This window comes from Haplochromis burtoni, unplaced genomic scaffold, assembly GCF_018398535.1.
Source record: "Haplochromis burtoni strain Fernald_Lab_line unplaced genomic scaffold, NCSU_Asbu1 Contig_648, whole genome shotgun sequence".
NCBI classification, from domain to species: domain Eukaryota; kingdom Metazoa; phylum Chordata; class Actinopteri; order Cichliformes; family Cichlidae; genus Haplochromis; species Haplochromis burtoni.
In genome coordinates, this window is record NW_024583009.1 from 184,718 (window position 1) to 207,289 (window position 22,572).

General features: G+C 42.9%; 1 protein-coding gene and 1 long non-coding RNA gene across 3 annotated transcripts; one reads left to right on the forward strand and one right to left on the reverse strand.

The window, feature by feature from the left end:
• Window positions 1–1,682: 1,682 nt before the first annotated feature.
• On the forward strand, window positions 1,683–18,967 carry tox4b (TOX high mobility group box family member 4 b). 2 transcript variants are annotated; one of them, XM_005949298.3, is made up of 9 exons: window positions 1,683–4,503; window positions 6,282–6,350; window positions 11,516–11,803; window positions 11,889–12,149; window positions 12,250–12,570; window positions 12,653–12,733; window positions 15,635–16,306; window positions 16,409–16,563; window positions 17,391–18,967. In XM_005949298.3, the coding sequence occupies exons 1-9, from the start codon at window positions 4,396–4,398 to the stop codon at window positions 17,446–17,448; spliced, it is 2,013 nt and encodes a 670-aa protein (XP_005949360.1). In that variant the 5' UTR covers window positions 1,683–4,395; the 3' UTR covers window positions 17,449–18,967. The 2 variants fall into 2 exon arrangements, with proteins under 2 accessions (XP_005949360.1, XP_005949361.1); XM_005949299.3 differs by having other exon boundaries at window positions 1,683–1,836.
• A 2,847-nt stretch (window positions 18,968–21,814) lies between these two features.
• Window positions 21,815–22,557, reverse strand: LOC102302425. Its single transcript, XR_317521.2, has 2 exons — window positions 22,296–22,557; window positions 21,815–22,138 (listed from the first exon to the last, which is right to left on the reverse strand). It is a non-coding gene; the product is annotated as an uncharacterized LOC102302425 (long non-coding RNA).
• Between the last annotated feature and the right edge of the window lie 15 nt (window positions 22,558–22,572).

Consider the following 22,572-nt stretch of genomic DNA (forward strand, 5'->3'; position numbering starts at 1 on the left):
GAGAGAGAGAGAGAGAATGTGGGCTCACAAGCTACAATGAGGAGCTCTGAACTGCAGGTGTTTGAGTCCACTCTAACGCTTTCTTTTTTCTTTTTTACAGTGTTACCGTGCAGGGTTGTTCTCTGTTCATTGTTATTTCCTAAACATTGTTTTGTTTTGTTTTTTTCTTGCTTGTACATAAAAATGAAAAATCCCAAGGTTTATCTTTTTTTAATTACATTAATATAAAAAGGAATAAAAAAAACTTTGCTTGGAAAAAAAAAATGGGAATAAATAAAACAGTTTTGAAAAAAAAATGCACAAACTGTGATCTGTGTTTTATTGTATATATTTGATGATTGATAGTGTAGGTGGTTGGATTATTTTGCCTGTTTATAGACAGACACATTTATCAAATCTTTTTATGTTTTGACTTTTTAACCGTAGACATTTCAGTGGACTTTAACAAGAACAGCTGAGCAGATGATTTTAAATTGATTAAACTGAAATGAAGATCTGTTTGTCCAAAGAAAAAATTATTTGGACATAAGCTGCTTTCTTTTTGCTCATTTTCAGTCACATCCTTGTACTGGACCATTTTCAGTGGAATGTTTATCACTCCACAAAACACTCACCTATGAATGATTCAAGCCAAAAAAGGCCCCTAACTAAAGGGATGAACTAGTGTATCTACTGACTACCTGTCAAAAAACGCATCACTGGTTTTCATTTTTTCAGCCAAATCAGTTTAATAATACCAAATTTAACAGTTTGACATGTTTTTTTTAAACTATACAACTTATACAAAACTACAACTGGGCGTGAATGATATATTTAAATAGGCTGAGTGTAGTGCAACCAGCATGAACCAGTGCAAACTGGATAGTGCAATGTGCATATGACCTGAATGACATAACAGTGGGTTAGTGTTCAACAGAGTGACGGCCCGGGGCAAGAAAGTCTGTGGCGGCTGGTTTTAGTAAAGAGCTCTGTAGCACCTGGCTAAGGGCAGCAGCTTGAACAGTTTGTGTCCGGGATGTGAGTGGTCTGCAGAGATCTGGACATACCCTGCAGTGTACCCCAAAAAGAATCTGAGGAAACTGGACAAGTGAATAAAAATGCCCTAAAACACTCCAACAAAGACCTGACAGATGCATCTGAACCTTCAGCTGATGCATGTACTGTTAACTGAAGCTTCATTAAGTTGTCAAGAGGCCATTATTAGGAAAGGAAATGGGGAAAAGGCTGAGCTATTCCAAATTACACCAGAACTGAACTTAAATTCAGTGACAACAGGATTTATGGAGTGATGAATCCAAATGTAAAATTTGTGGTTCAAATTGTCAAAATGTACAGAAGAACTCAGGAGAGAGGCCCATTGGTCTACAGCACAGGTGTTGAACTCCAGGCCTCAAGGGCCGGTCTCCTGCAGGTTTTAAATGTGTCTTTGATCCAATCCAAGAAACCTTGTCTAAGAGTTCAGGCTGTACTGAAGAATAAAGACAAATATTGACTTTCAAGCTCATTAAAATGATACAAACACTGTTTTTGCCTTATAAACTACTTTTCCGTGACCCAATTTCGTTTTTTAAACGAATAAAAAAACATAGCTCCTTTTTAGAACTTCCTTTTAATTGCTTTTCTGTTATCAATGCTATAAATTTCTACGTCTTATTTTGAAAGCCAAGCTTCCAACTTGTGCTTGCTGAGGTCACGTGATTCTGCACGTACAATCCGGAAGCCGGTGCCATGTTGTGATATTTGAGGAAATCACTTCTGGGTGAAGTTCCCTGGCAAAAGTGGGATTAAAAACAAACAAACAAACACAGTTAAACAGGTTTCGGGGTGAGCATGGAGGTAAGAGTGGCTGGTGTTAACAAAATAAACTGCTGCGCACGCACACAAGATGACAAAATATAGCACGCGCAGTCTGGCTGTCAGACATCATTGGCGGCCTGCTGTACGCGCTGACCTCACTGATCATTGTTCCTCTGTTCACGGACTTCACGTTATCTTCTGCTAACATGTTCAGCCTCGTTTTAACCCAGCTGTCTGTCCGAGCAGGCGGACCTGAGGCAGTCTCAGTGTTAGTGAACTTTAATCGGTTTAAACAACAAAAAATATGCCGCTCGTTTATCCAGGAAGGAGCCACAGGACAGAGCAGTTAAATCAGCTGAAGGTGGCTGTTAAACGCCAACAAACAGTCTTAACATCCCCATCCAGTAAGAACCAGCCTAATGTGGGGTGTTAGTCCATGTCAGACAGGAAACTTTCTGTTAAAGGACTTAATTTAGATAACATATGAGTGTTAACCGGGTTAATTGATGCCGAACAGCAGTAGCAGCTAGCTTCCCTTTAAACCTTTCAAAATAAAGGAGACATTACTGCACCATAATATTAATTCTCTACAATCTAGACATGTTATATCAGGTGTATTAAACATAAGGGCCGGGAACCATAATCAGCCCGACAAAGACTCCAGTCCAGGTCACTGGAATGCTGTGGAGAATATGAAGGAGAGAATAGATTTGAAACTTTCAGTGATATTCTCACAAGTTTTCTAGCTTTTCCTATTGATATTCATGCTACACCAAATAATTACCCAAGAGATAAACAATTAAATGACATAAAAGTTTTTTTTTCAATATCTACTGTAGAAATATTCTGTTTTAGGAAAAAAGAAGTCATTAAAAATACTAGACAGTTTGGGCAATTAGCTACCAGAAGTTGTTCTGTTATTGTGCACATTTATCACATAGAAAAACTATAACATATTCTTGCACTTGCACTTGTTTTTCTTATATTTAGATATGCCAGGGATTAAATGTGAAGTTAAACATCTTGCTGTTCTGGCCCACTTAAGATCAGAATCGGCTTTATGTGGCCCATGATGTCAAATTAGTTTGACATCCTTGTCTTAGATACCATAAGCAAAAAAAGCATACTTTAAAATGAAGGTAAACGTGATGCACGGAGCACTGTATAGTTAGTAGTACTGTAGTACTGTGTAAACGTTTTCAGCCATGCTTCATTTCTTTATAGTTGACCTTTCAAAATAAGATGTAGTTACTGTTTGCCATAGAAATGTTTTTATATATAGGGTTTTCGATTTGTAAGGGGAGGTAAATCAAAAACCTGGAACAAGCCAGTCGAATTCCAGTGCCTGTACTGCATTAGGAAGTCAGGAGTGGTAGAGAAGTATGTGAGGGCGGTGCAGAATGTGTTTGAGGACAGTGAGACATTATTAAGGTGCAAGTCTCTTGATACTCGCAAGGGTGATGGACAGGCTGACAGATGAGGTCAGGCAGGAGGTGGTAGTCTGTCCCAGACAACGTGATCTATGGTGAGAGTAGGGAGCAGGTGGAGGAGCAGGCGGCTGTATGATCTGTTGAGAAGGTGAACGCAAATCCGTAGGTGCGAGGCAGAGTACATGTGTGGGAAAAGTCATTTGCAAAGACTAGAGGTAGTGAAGGGGTGAAGTGCAGGCGTTTTTGTTACCTGGGGGCAAACTTACAAAGCAACAGACAGTGCAAAGAGAGGTAAAGAAGAGAGCAAGTAGGGTGGAGACAAGTGTGACAGGTGATTTGTAACAGAAGAGGTTGAGCAGTTTGGAGACAGGACATGTTGAGGGTGATTGATATATTGGATAAAAGATGTTGCCAGGGAGGAGGAAAAAGAGGAAGACCACAGAGACGATCCATGGATGTTGTAAAAGAGGACATGAAGCTCCAGTAATGGTTTTATTCGTCCACGATTATTTTGAAATCCGCTTCGCCCTACATCCGGCTTTGCACCAGTGTAGCTTGACCGCTGCCTGTTTATCCAACCCACGATCTGTTTCTCGGGATCCATTGAGGGTCCTGGCCCGAGCCAAAGCGAAGCTTAAAAATCGGGGACTCTGTGTGTTTCCCTTGGCTGTCAGACACCTTGACACGACCGCGGTCGGTTTGCCGTTTAAACGGTCACTGAGACGTCGGAGGAGTAACAGGCAGGTAGACAGACAAACGAGCACCGGGCTGTCTGGCGGAGGGGGGCTGAAATGTGAACGCCTCTGCAGGCTTGCGTCAAAGCCAGCTAACGCTAAACCGTGATAGGACAAAGTCAGCGAGAAAGACGGTTAAACGGCCACGTTACCTCGTCAGAGAGCCGGCCAGCTCACGGGCCGGGCTATTTTTGGCACGCGCACACACACATGCTCAGTTTAGCTGGCTGCCAGCCACGGCTGTCACAGTCGGCGGGTTTTTAAAGGAGAACCCGGGCTAACGGCGGAGCTGGTCGGTAACCAGCCTATCCGTCAATCGCACGCTGACAAGGGGCGGAAAAATCAGGGGAAAGGAGATCCGGTTAATAGCCTGACGTCGTATCGCAGCGAAGAAGGGGGGCCTCACAGCTCACACATGAGGCCCAGCTGAAAGGATGGATCTGAATTTTTACTCTGATTTAACGGACGGTACCGGGCAGCATGACGGGGATCCGGAGTTCCTGGATCCGCAGTCTTTCAATGGGTTCGACTCCGACAACAAGGTGACTGAACAGCCGCTCCGTGCATGCCTATTCGAGTACTGGACCCTTGAGTAATGGAGTATTTCCGTTTTAGAGAGAGTTATAGTTTCAGCTTAGGTTAGAAACCTTTAACCTATCTGTGCGACTAAAAATCATCCTTAAAACAAATCGATAAAGACGCATGTTGGACTTAAGGAGCCAACATGTGAGTGTATGCTCCTCTCATGTGTTGAAATAAGGCTGTTTGAAACCATATCTTCTGTTTAACCCTCTGATCTCCAGTGATGGTTTATTTGTTTTTTGTGCCTACCTGTTTCAGCTTCAGTCAATTACTTTTGACCTTGTGTACAAAGGTAATTGCCCTCTTTGTCAAATCATGAATTAACAGTGATTAATCACATTTTTTTTTTAGAAGGCAGAGTTCAGTTTCAGTAACCACACCCAGCCCTGATTACTGCCAGGCCTGATGAATGAAGACACCACTTCAGTAGAAGCTGTCTGACAAAGTAAAGGAGGCTAAAAGATCTCAGAAAGCAACACATGCCACGATGTAAAGAAGCAAATGAGAAACAAAGTCATTGACATCTATCAATCTGGAAAACTGTTACCCTGCCATTTCTAAAGCTTTGGGACTGTCTGAACCATGGTGAGAGCCATTATCCACAAACGAAGAAACCTTGGATCAGTGGTGAACCTGTCCAGGAGTGTCCGACCTACCAAAACTACTCGAAGAGCACGTAAACAACTCACTTGCCTCTATTAAGGCCAGAGTCAGTGATTCAACAGTAAGAAAGAGACTGGATGAAAATGGCATCCATGGGAGGAGAGGTCAAGGAGCAAACCACCACGGACCAAGAAGAACACAAAATCTCGTCTTATATTTACCAAATAACATCTTGGTGATCCCCAAGAATTTATGCAAATATTCTGTGGACTGATGAGATAGAAGCTGAATTTGGAAGGTTTAGGTCCCATTACATCTACAAAAAACTAACACAGCATTAAAAAGAACATCACACATGGTGGTGATAGTGTGATGGTCTCCGGTTGCTTTACCTCTTCAGGACTTGGACGACTAACCATAAAGGAGAACGTCTGACCATCAGTTCATGTCCGGAAGCTCAAGAGCGCTCAGTTTGTGCAGCAGGACAACGATCAAAAACACACCAGCAAGGCCAAAAACCAGAATGAAGGTTTTGAAGTGGTCTGTTCAAAGTCCGGACTTGAACCAGATTGAGACATTTTGGCCTGACCTTAGACAGACTGTTCATGCTCAAAAACTCACCAATGCGACTGAATCAAAACAATTCTGGTAAGAAGAGGGGGTCAAAACTCCTCCAGTGACGTGAAAGACTTGTTGCAGTTGTTGCTGCTAGGAGTGGCACAAACAGTTATTAGGTTTAGGGGGCAGTTACTTCCCCACAGGGCAGATAGGTTTGAATAACTTCTTTCTCTTAATAAATGAAGTCGTCATTTAAAAACCGCATTTTGGATTTGCCTCTGGCACCACAGGAAGTCCTGTTTTTACCTGCACAAACATATTTACTCTTACTAAAGTCAAATGCATCCCAGAGTGTCAATTGCAGATTTTTCAATATATTCAAACTAGCTCTTCTTTACTAACCAGGTGTAAAGAGGCAGCCTCCTCTGTGACTCTCAGTTTAAGCTAGATTTGCTGGTAAATGTGTGTTTTATGGTGTGCCCCTGTTGGCGGTGCGTTTAGGTAGCTCTTTGTGTTGCTGTGATGATGGTGTCGCCCCTCCTCCCTTACTGTTACTCTCTCTTCCCCTGCGTTTCAGTTCCCCGGAGGCAGCGACAACTACCTGACGATTCCTGGTTCCGGCCACCCCTTCCTCTCCTCTTCAGAGGTAAGCCTTTATACTTGAGACACGAGCATCGGTCTGTTTCTGCAGAGGTCCCACCTCTCAGCAGATCCTGCCAGAGTTAAAGGCATTAGAAGTCTCTAAGAGTGCTAAAGAGGACAAAAATAAGGAATGCATAGATAAAATTTTGTGTCACTTCTTCGTATATTTTATAGATACACAGGCTTTTTCCTGGCTCAGATAGGGCATCTGTGGACATATGCATATTTGGTCCATATGTAGTTGAGGCAAACAGTCTTTGTTGCTTTAGTTAAGTGAAATTTGGCCTCTGTTCTGTTATTTTTGGCCATTTTATTGACAGACTGGGTTTAAGCTGATTTAAATTAAACTCTGTCCCCCTAAAAAAAAAAGAAAAAAAGAAATACTGTCTAAAAATGTATCTGCTGAAGACTTGATTTTTCTTTAGTAGAAACCATTTTTTTTTTAAATATGGTATTAAACTGCCAGTGCATAGTATTTTAAGTGATAGGCTTTAATGACATTATAAAGGCATGTAAAAGAAGAACCGACCACTGTAAAAGTCACTGAAAAGCTCTTTCTTATCTCACCACCTGCTGCACAGTTTACCTTCCTGTTTTTTATTTTGGCGATAGGTCATCTAGAAAAGATCGTAAAAGACCAAGTCTTACTTTTGGACTCTGGTGTAGCTGATGATTAACGGTTCAAAATAATCCTTGTTTATCTTCTACTGCCCTTTGAAACAAGCTGTTTCAGTTCCTCCCACCTTTAAGCCAGCTTCTTTCTGATTGGCTGCCTCCTGCAAATGTGAGGTTTGAACAGTAGGAGGGTGGGGCTTGAGCGTAGTAGATGACTATATATTAGGGCCGGGCCATCTCCTTTTTTTTTGATGTCATAAAGATCCAGGAGTATAAACATTTAGTCCTTTTTTGGATACTTGCACATATTCAAAGGTCATTTGGTAGCTGCATTTAATGTGAGCATCCACCATTTGTAAGACTGTTTATCAACAGAAGCTGCACTGTACAGTAGGGAAGCAGAGCTGCTGTTCCACATGGTAAAAGGTCTTTTGGAAACCCTTGTCATTGATTTTGCATCAGTTTAATCAAATGTTTTGGGTATTTTTGCTAATTATATATGTATATATTTAAGTTTGAAAAATGTGTGGAGACCTGAAGAGATTTAATATCCAATAATTCAAGAAAATTGTCAAACATTCTCAAAGACTGCACACTTTGCCATCAGTTAGAATTTTTCCACAGGGCACACTGTAAAATCTCTTATCCAGATGTTTCAAAGAGACTGTTAAGAAAACATCTGGAGAACATTGATAAGCGACTGTAAGTGACCCTGTGAGTTTTTCAGACGTTTATAGTCTGTTTATTTTTGCGAAAACGGGCACTTAGCTTTGAGAGTTATTTGTAGCGCAAGCTGGGGCTGGACAAGTTTACAGGGAGGGTTTGATCCAGCACGGAGCCAAAGTCCTCTTTGCACTTGATGGTCTGGCTCAACTTCACACCAGTTGGTTTTTTGTCTTTGAAGATAGATCCCTTTTTTTGTAAAAAAATAAACAACTCACTATTATTGGCTTTCCCAAAAAGCTGAGCCGGTACTAAAAGGTGAGGCTTGACATGTGCGTTGCAGGAGTGGTCTTAAAAAAAGCTCTGAAGAGCCTCAATGGAAAGCTGTAGGAGAGTGCCATAATGCAAAGATGCCAAAGAGCTGTTCAGCAGCCAAACCAGGTGCAAAATCAAGCGGCATCAGAGAAACTGTAACAGGGCATAAATAATCAGAAGTAACTCTACCCTTTACTGCCATTCATCAGATATATTATTGGGACAAAGATTGAGTGTAGAGAAATGTACATTTAACTTTAGAGAGTCATCATTGTTCCATCAGACAGGCTGCCTGAGAAAGTTTTATACTACCCAAAATAAAAAGGAGGAGGAACTAAAGTTAATACTGAGAAAAATGACACAAGAAGCCGTCGAACACTCTATTTAAAAAGATTAAAATAAGATATTTCTGCTGATGAATACACTGAGCTGGGTTATAGTGCTGCTGCTTTAAATAATAGATGGCTTATGTTGAAATCTGCTGTGCTGTAGGGGAACAGGCTGTGTTGTGTGCATGTTTGAGTTGTTCATTTTGAGATGGTATATTTTTATAGAGCAGGAAGAAAGGCATCCTTTCCATATCCTTCTCTGTTCTCTGGTTTTCACGATGATTGCAATGATTAATACAGCACCTCTGTGACAGTAAGCTTAAGGTGACAGTGATGCTTTCTGTGAGGAGGTTTTGATACCGTAAGCAAGTAAATTTAACTTGAGCCTTTACGACAGAGCACAAATGAAGCTCAACTTGATAGCAGTTTACAATCTTGCCACGTTAAGTAGCAGCAGTTTTCTAGCATTTACTTAAACAATCAATCTTCTGCTGCACAGAAACCCAGACCTCCCTCTCCTGCCTATCTCCTCCAGCTCTAGGGCTCAGTGCTTAGACACCAGGCCAGCTGAGACATGTAATCTCTCCAGAATGTTACGGGGCATTTTGAGGTGCCTTTGGAGGTAGAGCAGGGCGATATGGCCAAAAATATTTATCACGATATATATTTGAAAATTTGCGATAACGATATAACTGACGATATAATTGATGCGAGACAAAATACAACTCCACAACATTACTAGCGCAAAAAGACAACCTTCATTTATTTTCACTTAAACAAGAAGCTGGTTTTTATGTACATTAAAGCTTTATAAAAATGTAACAGTGCAAATGCAAATTCCTTGCTGAAAGTTTAACCAAAAGGCATTTCCAGTAGAAATGGGCTGACATATCCTGAGCATAACCATGTATAATATCCACTGAAGTTAAAAAGAGGTGCTTTGCAACATTAAACTGCAGTGTGCAGTACGTATTTTTCGGACCATAAGGTGCACGGGATTATAAGGCACATTAAGCGAAACAAAGCAGTCAGATAAATCAAACTTTATTAAACTCATTCTTCTTGCTTCCTCCACTTCTGTACCATTGATTCATTAATGTTGAATTCTCTGGCAGCTGCTCTATTCCCATGTTGTTGCAGTATATTAATGACTAACCTCGTATTGTGGATGGATTATCTCAGTTGTTCTCCTGACTGAAGTTTGGTCCGTTTACAGCATCCTGCCATGCGATTGCATTTGTCTCTAACCAGAGGAACCTTAACGTTAACTTTTATAAGTGGAAAAGTGTTAGTGTTGTCCTCCAGCTTCACTGTTTATGTTATGCTAACATAGCTGTGTCGCTAGCGATCACGTAGCACATCATTATATACCAGCTAGCCCAACTTCAGTAACCCTACAAACGTCACTGCTGTTTAGTTTCCTGTCTTCATTTATGTTGGAAGTGATAGCAGAGCTGTACGTTTGATTTTTTTCAGAAATCTCTCAGTCAGAACATGCATATATCATGCTTAGGTAACTAGCGAAACTAGCGAGCTAACTTCCGCTAGCTTCCTGCTACTTCTAACTCCGTTAAATGTAATACATTTTGTTTTCATGGATGCCTGGAAGTTAAACTTCATAGTTACACCTGGTAAAGCAGCAATGCTGATCGTTTTATTAAAGATGAAAGAATTTAGACAGTTTTTAACTCTTAGTGATGCTGCAGTGTTCGTTTGACCTGAAGTATACGGAGTTTAGGACCCAGATTACTCCCAGATTTAAGGCATCTTAGTCCGACGGCCGCTTGCATGTTCTGCAAAAAAATGTGCTTTGTCGTGTATCTGACGGACAAACACCAAACCAGTTCCACATCACTGAAGTTGCACCATTTTTACAAACCAATTCTGGTTCATCTGTTTCACTCACGAATCCCGTCCGATGAAACGACAAGGCCCCGCATGCGCAAATCTTACACCTGTGAGTATCACACGAAACAACAAAAAGCCGCACAACTAGGCCGACATCACACGCAGCGTTATTACCTACCAATGTCTCTATCGGGCGATAATTTCATTTCTTCCCTAATCGTTGCCTCACACACCTAACATTATACCGGTATTACCGTGAACGGTATAATATGGCCCAGCCCTATTTGGAGGAAGCTTGTTTCCCCCCCTGCATCTCAGGAACTTCATTCATGTCCCAGAGCTTGTGGTCACAGGTGAGGGTGGGAGCATAGATGGACTGGTGAATCGCCTGTGCACCGCTCCATTCTCCTGCTCATGAAGAAGACCCTGAAACTTTCTCCACTTGGATCAACAACTTGTCCCAGACTCAGAGTGGGTACTGCACCCTTTCTGGTTCCACTCTCCTGGAGACAGGCTGGATTCATTTAAACCACGTTCATGTCATTTCAACCTGCTGTCCACCTGAGCCTGTGGGATGTGAACTGTTTATAAAAAGGCTTTAAGTGTCACACCCCACCGCCTCAAATCCAGGCACCTTTTTGATAATTCTGTCCTGTAGAAAACAGGCTTTTTATCGAGAATGAGTCATGAGACACTATTTAAAAAGCTGCAAAACTGACTCATCTAGCGTGTGAGTCAAACGATGGGGGCTTCCAGTGATGCAGCTGCAGACACATGATGAATATGGACGTTTAGTTTGAGGCCAGTCAGTTTACGTTGACATCTTTTCGCTGCTGCTCTCCCGTCAGGATAGACGGGAACCTAAAAGCTGAAGCAGGCTGCACTTTGTGGAACAGTCATTATGTAAATGTGCAAGCAGCTGCTTAGCTGACTATGGCATCATCAGGTAAAACATCTCAACAAGCACCTGGTTTTAGCCGGTTTTAAATCTGCTTTAACAGTTTCTATGCTAAAGCTGTGAGTTTTTTGTTTATTAAAGGGAAAAACCCTGATTGAACTGAGCTTTACTCCTTCTGATAGGTTAACTGAATAAAGATCAGCTGCCTCTGTTGGTTTTCCACTCCAGCTATTAGCAAGTTCTTGTCAAAGAGCTTCCTGTTCCCAGGCCTGAACAATCCATCATCGTCAGAACTTGTAAATGGAAAACACAGTATGAAATCAGTGTCAGAGAACTTTGGTAGGGGTGGGGGCTCGGGGAGGCTTAGAAGTGATAAAAGTTTGGAGTTGGTTTAGTGTGATCTTCGCAACATATGAGAGTTTATTCACCAAGTGTCGGAGTGATGTTAGATCCTAACCACTACTTCTTCTTCCTCTCCTCTGTCTTCCCCGTGCTCACCAGACGTTCCACACTCCCAGCCTTGGCGATGAGGAATTCGAGATCCCTCCCATCTCTCTGGACCCGGACTCTGCCCTCTCCGTGTCAGATGTCGTGTCCCATTTCGGGGAGCTGTCAGAAACTGGACCCTCGGACAGCGTGGTGGTACCTGGGAACGCCGTCGTTGAAGGTGACGACCCCTCGTTCGCGTCCACTTTTGTTAGTGCGGCCTCTCAGGGACTGGAGCACCTGACTCTTGGAGTCATGACCCAGTCAGGAGGGAATACTTTGTTAGGGTCGTCACTGGGAATGGTAAGGAATACGTGACATTTTAACCTTTACCCACCTTCAGTCTCCTCTTTAAGTAACGCCCCTTTTCTCCTCCTCCCTATCCCAGGATCTCGGTCATCCCATTGGCTCTCAGTTCAGCAGCTCGTCCCCGGTAACCATCGACGTCCCTCTAGGTGACATGGGCCAGGGTTTACTGGGGTCCAATCAGCTCACCACTATAGACCAATCAGAGCTCAGCGCTCAACTAGGGCTCGGCTTGGGCGGCGGGAACATACTTCAGCGGCCCCAGTCGCCCGAAAACCCGCTGTCGGCCACAGCCTCGCCCACCAGCTCGCTCCAGGATGATGACATGGACGACTTCAGAAGGGTGAGTCTTAAATATAACCAGTGTCTGGCACTCATCTGTTTGTAAATGCATCTCATTTATTTACTCCAACGTGCCCTTTTGCCTCCTCATCTTCCATCAGAGCGTCCTAGTCGAATCTCCGGTCTCTCTGGCCGTCTCCCCTGGAGTCATCTCCCTCGATCCCTCCCCGTCTGAATCCCCGCTGTCTGCGCCGACCTCCAGCGTCTCCTCTGCTACGGGAAGGAAAGGAGGAGCAGGAGGGGGGAAGAAGGGGAAGAAGAAGAAGGATCCCAACGAGCCCCAGAAACCTGTGTCGGCCTACGCTCTGTTCTTCAGGGACACACAGGCAGCTATTAAGGGACAAAACCCCAACGCGACTTTCGGAGAGGTCTCAAAGATCGTGGCGTCCATGTGGGACAGTCTGGGGGAGGAGCAGAAACAAGTAAGAGGGTTTCTTTGGTTCCTTCAAGGTTTTTAAGATTGTAAATGTGCTTGTGTAGTCATTTAATATTTATCATTTTTAGGTTTACAAGAGGAAAAACGAAGCAGCAAAGAAGGATTACTTGAAAGCGCTGGCAGAGTACAGAGCGAGTCTCATTTCTCAGGTGAGTCAAACCTTGATAGTTTGAAGCAGACAAACCACAGGTATGCTAGCATGATGTCCTGATCACACAGGGTTTAACTCTTTAATCGTTCCCTCATAAAGACGACATTTGACGACGGTTTTCTACACCTCAGTGTATATCAGTGAGGGGTTAGGGATGACAGGATGAATTTACTATTGCTTACTCAGTATCAGCACCCATGACTTTAATGTGGCACCACAGATGAATAAAGTTTGCAGAGACTGGACTAGATGAGTGCTGATGCAGCTGCATTCATAAACTGTGCAGGTGCTGTGCACAGGCATGCATTTCTACTAATAATTGACAAGAAGCAGACCTCTCAGTGTTCTGCACATACACCTAAAATATTTTGGATAAGAAAAATCTCAAAGGCACCAACACCAGACCAGTTCAGATTAATACTGTAACTTTCAGCTGTATCCATGTGGATGAGTTGTAACATCTTTCACTCATTATGCAGTTGTTATGAGGACATGTGGTTCAATAACTCATATCTGGATTTTATTAAAAGGAAATGGTTACACGTGATGCAATATGATGAGAAACTTAAACCATGAAGAGTTTCTGTATATAAGAAGATGTGCTCTGTGCTCAGGTGTGGTGGCAGTGGGGAGTGACTGCGGTGATTCAATGATCAGTCTGCATAGCTCTGACCTTCAGTCCAACTTTTCTACAGATATTATGTACCATGTTCACTGCCCCAGAAAGGAAGTGAAGAGCCAGCTGCTGCCATGTTACTGCAGTGTGTGTCTGCCTGAACATGAAAGGTGGCTGATATATTGCACCTGGCTCGTGTTCTTTGTCGTTGCAACCTTTTTTCATTTTTCCAAGTGTTATTGGTAAAACGGCGTTGCTGGCTCTTTATGTTAAGATTATCTATAATAAAGACTATTTTAATTACTAAAAACACTGGTCTGTTTTCCTTTCATTCTGTTCTGGACTCATTTGTTACTGGTCCCCTCACTCACATGCCTAGACCCCTTCGGGGGGAACGTAACAATGTGGGGGCTCGTCCGGGATCTGAATGGAAGGAACAGCAATTGAGTTTTAGTGAGTTGTTTGCCGGTGGCTTGTTTAGTTGTATTATATCTGCTGCACTCTCTCTCCAGTTAGCAAAGGGGAGTGTCTAGCTGAGCGTAAGCTCCTCCTTCAGGCACTCATTTTTTATTTTGCCTTTTTTAATTTCGGAGTAATCCTGGGTGGGGATTAGTTCCCTGTCGAGGGTAGGCTTGTCGGTGCTTTGTGCACTTAATGCTTAGCCTTTAAAGTTGCCTCGAGCCTGGTACACTCCAGAAGCTAAGCAGGCTAAGATTTTAGTAGGCAGGTCTGAGGAGAGGGTCGGTGTTAATTTTATTTATTGGTTAACCCTGTGGCCACACATATTTCCCACCTGTTTTTGATTTGTGTATTGGAGGTGGTTCTTCTTTGTTGTTGTTATTAGCCTCAGGTAGTTTTAGTTTTAATGGCTACCTTTGATATTGCCGTGTTCAAGGAAAATCCTTTGCTTGTCCAGCTGGACGCCTGTAGGAAGAGGGATCTGCATGAGGTGGCATCATTTTATGGCATTTGTGTCTCCACAGCTCTGCGTAAGGCTGAGCTGAAGGCTGCTCTTGTGTCTGGCTTGGTGGAGAAAGGGATAGTGGCCCTGCCAGTGTCTGCCAGTCTACCTGAGCATGGTGTAACGTCTCAGCCTGTTCTGCAGGTGCCAGCTCAAGGTGTAGCTACATCAGTGTCTACGCCTGTTGTTCAGGGGCTGCCTGAGGACAAGCCAATGACACTGCCTCACTTTGAACCACTCTCCATAGAGTCATCTGTAGGTTTAAAGCACGATGCCAAGCTATGTGTCCGCCTGGCTCGTCTTCGGTTGGAAAGGGAGGATCGTGAGAGGGAGTTCCAGCTAAAGGAGTTGGAGCTTAAGCGTTTAGACGCAGAGCTTGCCAGAGCCAGGGCGGTTGAATTGAAAAAGGTGGAGGCGGAGACAGTTGGAACTCCAGCAGGCTCCGCTTCCTCCGACTGCCTCTATTCTGCAGGCAGAGGCACCATTTGATGTGGGGAAAAACATTCGTCTGATTCCAGTGTTTCGCGACACTGAGGTTGACAGTTATTTTGAGTCCTTTGAGCATATAGCCAAAGGACTAGTGGATTCGTGGGCTATTTTGCTACGATGTAAGCTGGTAGGTAAGGCTCAGGAAGTTTGTTCCTCATTGTCAGCTCAGGACAGTCTGAATTATGACAAGCTGAAAAGTGCCATCCTGCTAGCTATGAGCTAGTCTCAGAAGCTTATAGGCAGCGTTTCCGGGGATTAAAAAGGGGACGGGGTCAATCCTACCGAGATTTTGCAAGGAAGAAAAGTGTGCTTTTTGATCGGTGGTGTGTGTCCAGTAAAGCTACTGACCTGGCGTCGATACGTGAATTAATGCTGATGGAGGAGTTTAAGAACTGCATCTCCGAGCGCATTGCAGTATACCTCAGTGAACATAAGGTGTCCTCATTACAGCAGGCACCCACATCCCACAGTTAGAGGAGAGAGGGAGCTGCTCTCACCACGAGAGCTGAAGTTGAAGTTCTATGATTTAAATCATGTGAACCTTGAGCACTGAGTACACACTGGATGTTTTGGGTTTGTTGTTTTTCTGGTTTTTACTGATGATTTATCAAAGAGCTTTGCCTACCATGACAATGGTTTTCTTACAGTTTAAAAATGTCTCGTCTCGTCGAGAAACAGTTTCTGTCCTGATGCTTTGGAACTCCAGCTGTAAATCTGGTAGTTCTGCTGTTCTGCATCGTAAAGTTTAGGACACATTCTGCTGTCCTGGTGTGGACACACCAGAGCAACACAAATATCCACCTAAACGTTTCTCTTCTTCTTCCTCTCTTCAGGCACCTATTGAGGTCATGGAAACCACACCATCACCCCCACCTTCAGCCCCAGCTCCTGTGGTCACAGCCATGCCTACGCCCATCCCCATCCCCACCCCGCCCACCCGGCCAACTAGGTCGCAGCACTACAACCCAGAGGAGAACACCATCACCAACATCTGTACCTCCAACATCATCCTGGACCTGCCTCAGGTCACCACCCGGTCCCGCACCGGGGCCATCAAACCGCAGCCTCCACCAGCGAGCACTGCCCTCAACACTGCCCCCGTCACCAAAATCATCATCAAGCAGACACCGCTACCCTCCGGCGGCATGTCAGCTACGGTGACGACCGCCTCCTCGCCCCGCCAGCCTCCGCCGCTGCAGCAGATGCAGAGCACCCCTCCTCCACCCCGGCTGCAGCAAATGGTGCACGCCCAGGCGCCCCCGCCTCTCCAGGCCAAACCACGTGGTGGAGGAGGAGGAGGAGGGGCGGCGGCAGCCACCACTGCTCCGCCGCCGCTTAAGGTAGTGCCTTCAGCACGCCAGTCAGATTCAAGCGCCTCGATCATTGTGACGTCAACGGGGGAAACCCCCACGTCAGTGTCTGCCACCACCTCTGCTCTGGCGGTGGAGGTTGGACACACGGGTGAGGTGACGGGAGGAGAGGAAGTGGCTGAAGGCGAGGAAGGGGTGAGCCGCTGAACTTCGAACATGTCGAACATTTACTGTTAAGTGTTTGGATGAATACACATTCACATAAATTTCGGTGTTTCTTTTTGTCCGCCCTCTCAGATGGAGGTGGAGGTTAATGTTGCTCCTGGCCCGAGTGTGACTCCCACCGCCAACCCGAACATTTGCGTGCGCGCCGGCTGCACAAACCCCGCCGTGGAGAGCAAAGACTGGGACAAAGAGTACTGTAGCAACGAGTGTGTCGCCACACACTGCAGGTGCGTACAGACAGACCTAAACTCGACTCCTGGAGTGTGCGTCAGTACTTTAAATGTTTCCACAGCGTGCTCTGCTTCACTTCCAGAGGTTTGTGAAGTACTTTAGGTGGTGGTAAAGATGCTGTTTAACAAAGAAACACCGAGTCAAAGCATAGTGACTCTGAGATCGGTTGGAAAAGACGGTTAATAATCCACAGGTTCACCTACTGAAACCTTCAGTTTTACTTCCTCTAGATTAGTCTTATTGGTGTGTAAGCGATGGCTAAAATTAGCAATATATCAGTATAATGTATTTGACATTTATAATGGCTGTGTAACAAACCCACCACAGACCCGACCGCGTTTCAACGCTTTTCAGCACTCTTTTATTTGTTTTCTCCTACAGCACTCAGTCACAGCTTTTTAGCTGCACCTACACATACACAACAACAACCACAGGATTCACAGGACTCTAGCTCATTGTCTTTTAAGTCGGCGAGGTGCGATTGTAGGTGCCTCTCAGATGCATCCACCTCCCTCGCAGCCGTGCTGCAGACCACGCCCCACCACAGGCTGGTTACATGAAAATTCAACAAAGCTAAATAAGAGACGAGAGAAACACTTAGACTGTATCGGATCACCAAATGTCAAAGTTGGTTTAAAAAAAACATGAAAATAAAATCTTGATCGTCCGCTCAACTCGTGCATAAAAATTCAAGCTTCCGAACAAATTATTGGAATGTGAACAGTATGGATCTCTGTGTTCAAACCCCTAAAATTGGATTACAAGTGCATCTTATTCAGACCTGCTTGAACCTAATGTTTTCATCATCCTCTCTTCTCCACAGAGACGTTTTCATGGCCTGGTGCGCTATCCGAGGGCAGAACTCCACCACGGTAACATAGGACCGGGACACACCTGAGGGGAGGAGTGATGCTCGGAGACGGGAAAGGATGAGAATACCACATGAAATGCAAACGGACAGAGAAAAGACTGAATAATAGACTCAGGTATTGGCACATAATGGTTTGTTTTATCATGCTCATGTCATCTTGTGGAAACACAAAAAGAAAGAAAGGAAAAAAAAAAAAGAAGTCCCTGTGTTGTACCTCCCACAAGAAGCTTCTCTAGCTGAATAAAACAAACTCTTGAGTCATCTGCGAATACCACGATCGCGTGGACGGCGAAGAAACCACAGAGGCTCGGCTCTGCTGCTCCAGACATTTCCTGCTCTCGATCATTGATTGTGAATTTAAAACACAGACTTGATAAAAAGTAACGTTTTATACAGGCTTATGGTGTTTTTAATTGTTTTGAAAAGATGGGGAGAAAAGAAAATCATCACAGACGTATTCAGTTTATTCATTTCAGAAAAATGAATCTTTAAGTGTGTTTGCTATTCCCTTTACTCGTCACGGTGAGGAGCGATCAATGTGAACGAATTGTTGAGAGTTTTGAGTCGTCTGTTCTTGAGTAAAGTGGGGCTGGTTTTTGTTTTTTGTTGGGTTTTTTTTTTTTTTTTTAAAGAGAAAGGGGGTTGGGTGGGGAGCAACACGCAGGCAAAAGCACAAATGGTCTTAAAGCTACTTTGGAGTCGTGAAGAGGTTGAAAGGTCTGAAGCCATTCAGTGACCCGGTGATCTGCTGTCTGCTAAATGCTGTTTGTCACCTTTTACAAGCCGCCTGAGGGGAAAAGAAACAAACAAGGTTACTTCCAACTTAAATAAGGTGCTAAGATTCAGGAAAAGTATCTCTGTCTGTCGTTCTCTCTTCCTGCTGGAAGGCCCTGTGTCCTGAGAGCTTTTTAAAAGTGTGCTGGGTTTTTCTTAATGAGGTAAAAATTTCTGTTTGAGGAAAGAGAAACAAAAATAAGAGAGACGTGTATCGCAGCAAAATAACACACCAGCTCTGACCAACACTACTTACTGTAAAGGGAAATTGGTGTTAAAGCTTTATTTTTTAACCGGGACATTGTTTCAGGTGAAACGGAAGAATGATGGCTGCTTCCAAAAAACAAACAACGCTTCCCAGTGTGATGAGATCCTGCAGCGCAGATGTACTGGAAATGTTTTTAATCATGAAATAAAAATATTTTATGTTTCAGTACACTCCTGGTGACAGTTTGGCCTCACGTTTTACGGCTGTAGTAACAAGAATACAGACTTTTATTTTCTGTTTATGATTTTTCTTCTCATGTAACAAGGTTAGATTTGCTGCTGAATGTCTGACTTTGTTGTTGTTTTTATATTAATTTAAAGAAAAAGTTTGTGCGCCGTTCAGAAAATATAAGTAAATAAATACACAGACTGTATGACAGAAAAAATAACAAAGCTATATGCTACGGCATCAAGGCCTTGGACTCATTTTTACAACTTTTTAATAGGGAAAAAAAGAGGAATTTTAATTAAAAAATGTTTGACATTTGTGAAATTGTAATTTTTCCTTTATTCAATTTTTTATTTATTTTTTAACATTTGTTTTGGTTTTTACTGCCTTTTGAATCAAGTCTCCAGATGCAGATGGTTAGTTTCCTGGTATTTCAAGACATTAATGCAAGGAAGCAGGTGCCTTGAGGCAACTGCTGTTGTGATTTGGCGCTATACAAATAAAATTGAATTAAAAAAACAAACAAAAAAAACAGCAGAAAGTGAATCTCACATGAAGCGGAGGAGCTCAGTTCTCTCACTAGTCTAAATATCTTCGGAAGTGAGTGTAGATAGTAGTGGGAACATTTACTCAAGTACTAAAATACATAAAGTCTGTGTTTCCATGTTATACTAGATTCTGCTTTGCTACATTTTGGGTATCAATGTTGTTTTTTCAGCTCACTGACACTTATTTTAAAGCTTTAGTTGTTTGTGTATTATAGCTCAATAAGTGCAATAACTATGTCCCTCTGTGAGGGGATACTCCCACTAGGTTTATATCTGGGACTCTGCACCATTTGACCTTAGAACTGAAGAAGCTTCTCAGATGAGAGGTGAAACGTCTTCAAGCAACTTAAAGAAGTCCAGACGCTTTTCTTTGCAAGCTCCTTTGATTACAAAAAGTTGGCACACTGTACAATGTAAACAAACAATGTATATTATAGCAGCAAGTCACAGTAACAATCACCTCAAGCTGCTTTATGCTGTAAGGCAAAGATCCTATAGTAATAATTAAAAAAAACCCCAACCCAACAATAATCATATGGCGCTCTTTGAGCAAGCACAAGGAAAAACTCCCTTTAACAGGAAGAAACCAGGCTTGGAGGGTGAGGGTGGTGGTGCTATGACGATTGTAAGACTAGCATGACCTGTGCACAGTGCAGGAAATGTGTCTGTGTGTACAGGTATGAGTATGCACACACTCATCCATGTGTACACTAGTGCAGAAAAGAAACTTGACTGTTGGACAACTGTTCCATGTTCTGATTATTTGAGCGATGTCATCATTTTCTGTTTCACAAATATGTGGAAGCCACAGGTTAAAAGGTTAAATGATGTTTATCGTCTCACACAGCATGCTCTTTGGAAACTTTTTCAGCGCAGCAGTTTGAGAAAATATCACAAGCTGTCTGGATATCACCGGTGAGTGTGTGAGTCAGCGGTGTGAGCAGGGATTCCTTCAATTATGTCACGAACGCGGAGCTCGGATTATGAATGACTGGGAAGCGTTACGCTCAATGGATGCCATAGGGCTTTGGAGTTGTCACACCGCAATGCATTGTGGGAGCGCGGCACCATTTTAGCAGGCCACGAATCAAAACAAACACACTGTGTTGGAAAGAAGACCGCTACGAACCATACTTAAAAGCAGCTGAAAAGAAAAAGGATTTTATAGAGCCAGATTGCGTCCGGATGCAAAGAGACAGTACTTGCAAAAAATAGCCTGCTTTGGAAATGTGGACCCGTATGAAACACGGCAGTGGAGTAGAAACCCTGAAGAACAACCGGTATTGACTGAGCCTGATATATTCTCCTACCTTGTCTGTGGAGTCAGCGCGTACACGGCGCACCAGTTTATAAATCTCTGTAGGCGCACATGCAATTCACCAATGGTTGGGTACAAGATTTGGCTATTTTTAGACCACGTTGGGAGTACGCCGTCATTCAAACAAAGGTAAGTCAGCTTGAGTACAGCGAGTAAAATGCGTTTGATTTCCCTCCAAACATTCAGATTAGTGCAGCATAAATTCATTCATGAGGGGAAATTACAGTGAGAACATGTTGAGGCTCTGTTAGATGGATAACATAGTGAGTTCAGTGCATTGATGTGACAATGTCCTGAAGGATTTTGTCATTCTCTCTATGGTTAAAGATATTGCACTAATTAATTCGTATTTATTTTAAATAAATCCTAATTACACATCTTGCTTCCATATTTGTGTGCTGTGTCACTAAAAATACATTGTGTTTTAGTTTTTTACATTGATTAATGACCTGCAGAATCTGTGATTCATAATTGTCACTTAAAGTCAAACTTTATGCTCCCTCTTGAAAGTGATTACATCCTTGCATTACATACTTTAGATTCGTTTTTTGCTGGCAGGTTTAAAAAAACAAGACAAAAACAAAACAGGCAGATTTAGAATATAACATGCAGCGTTCTATAGATGGATACATAAAAGATTTAAAAAATTACATGTATGTGGCAACTTTCTAAACACTTTATTTGTTACATTTATGATAAATGGATTTGAAAGTAGATCAAATACATTTGTGTCGGTCGTGGCTCATTAAAGTTGTTGTCTTAAATTAACTTTGTGTGTTTCAGGTACTGCACTCTCAAAGACTGAATGAACCAGCATTGCGGGCATGGGTCATAGTGAGCATCACAGGGAAGGTTGAACTGCACCTGTATGGCCGGAGTCGTGGAGACCTGCAGTCGTGTCGCTGCTCTTCTGTTTAAAGTAGAAGCAACAGTGTTGATCCGTGGCACAAGGACTGTTACAGATGAACCTGCATACTGGGTTTTGCTGGGTGATATGACCAAGATACAGCCAGAGGTTGGCCATAAGATAGACTTCTTCTCTTCAGCTGCCCAAAAAAAGGCTCTCAATCAAAACATAAACAGACCATCCGTAGTGACAGGTACAAGAAGCCGTCCTCAAAACAGAAAAATTCCACCTGCTACTGTGGAGGAGTTGGATCAACTGATGGGAAAATATTTCTCCAAGCAGAATTCTGTTCTGAATAAAATGTTGTATTTAGGGGGGCATGTAAATAATTTGCATTTACTGAATATGTACTTACTAAGTACCACTGTTCAAAAAGTTGAATAAAGAAACTAATGTTTGCCTTTTTTTTATTATCAAAAGCACTTTGTAGAACATCACATCAGTTACAATGTAGAATCCATGTTGTTTATAGTTTACAAATGACAAAATGTTCACATAAAATCATGACAGCATTTAAATAATATCATCTGCTACTAGCATTCTGTCATTTACTGTCTCTTTTGAAAACGGATCACTACATATACAGCACAAGACCTTTAAGAGTATTTAACGAGAGCATTTTTCCCTGGTTTTACTACCACACTGGGGAACATGTTCACCAAAACGCAGTTGGAGCCCAGTCACGATGTGTTTCATCCATTTCACAGGCTGGTTTGCCTGCAATAATGAAAAACAATTAGCAACTCCATAAACAGAACGTATATCTACAAAATCACTCATTAGCATGTTTGTTCTAATTTGCTATGACCTCAGAGCGCATTGCAAATAAAACTAACAGGCTATAAAGAGTAATATGAACTTATTTAGAACTTACCTGGATGAAAATGTCTGGAGCACACCAACAGATATCTGGAGATGGTAGAGAACTGGATATCAGCTCGTCTCACAGCTGCTATCCAGGCTAGATGCCTTCTTTTGGTAACATCCGATACATACGCTCCCTCACGTTGCTTCAAGGTGGGGAGAGAATAAAAAGAGAGCTCATTTTCCAGCTTCTTCCCTTACCGATCGTGCGATCTAACATTACAACCGACAACACAGCAAGTGAGTACCATTGCTGATGCTATCGTGTGCTTTCCTTCCTTTAGCCG

Bases quoted from the DNA above. Each gene is read 5' to 3' on its own strand.
- tox4b (XM_005949298.3), top strand. From the start codon at position 4,396: ATGGATCTGAATTTTTACTCTGATTTAACGGACGGTACCGGGCAGCAT. The intron at 4,504-6,281 runs GTGACTGAACAG...CCTGCGTTTCAG, and splicing joins GGTTCGACTCCGACAACAAG to TTCCCCGGAGGCAGCGACAA. The intron at 12,571-12,652 runs GTAAGAGGGTTT...TATCATTTTTAG, and splicing joins TGGGGGAGGAGCAGAAACAA to GTTTACAAGAGGAAAAACGA.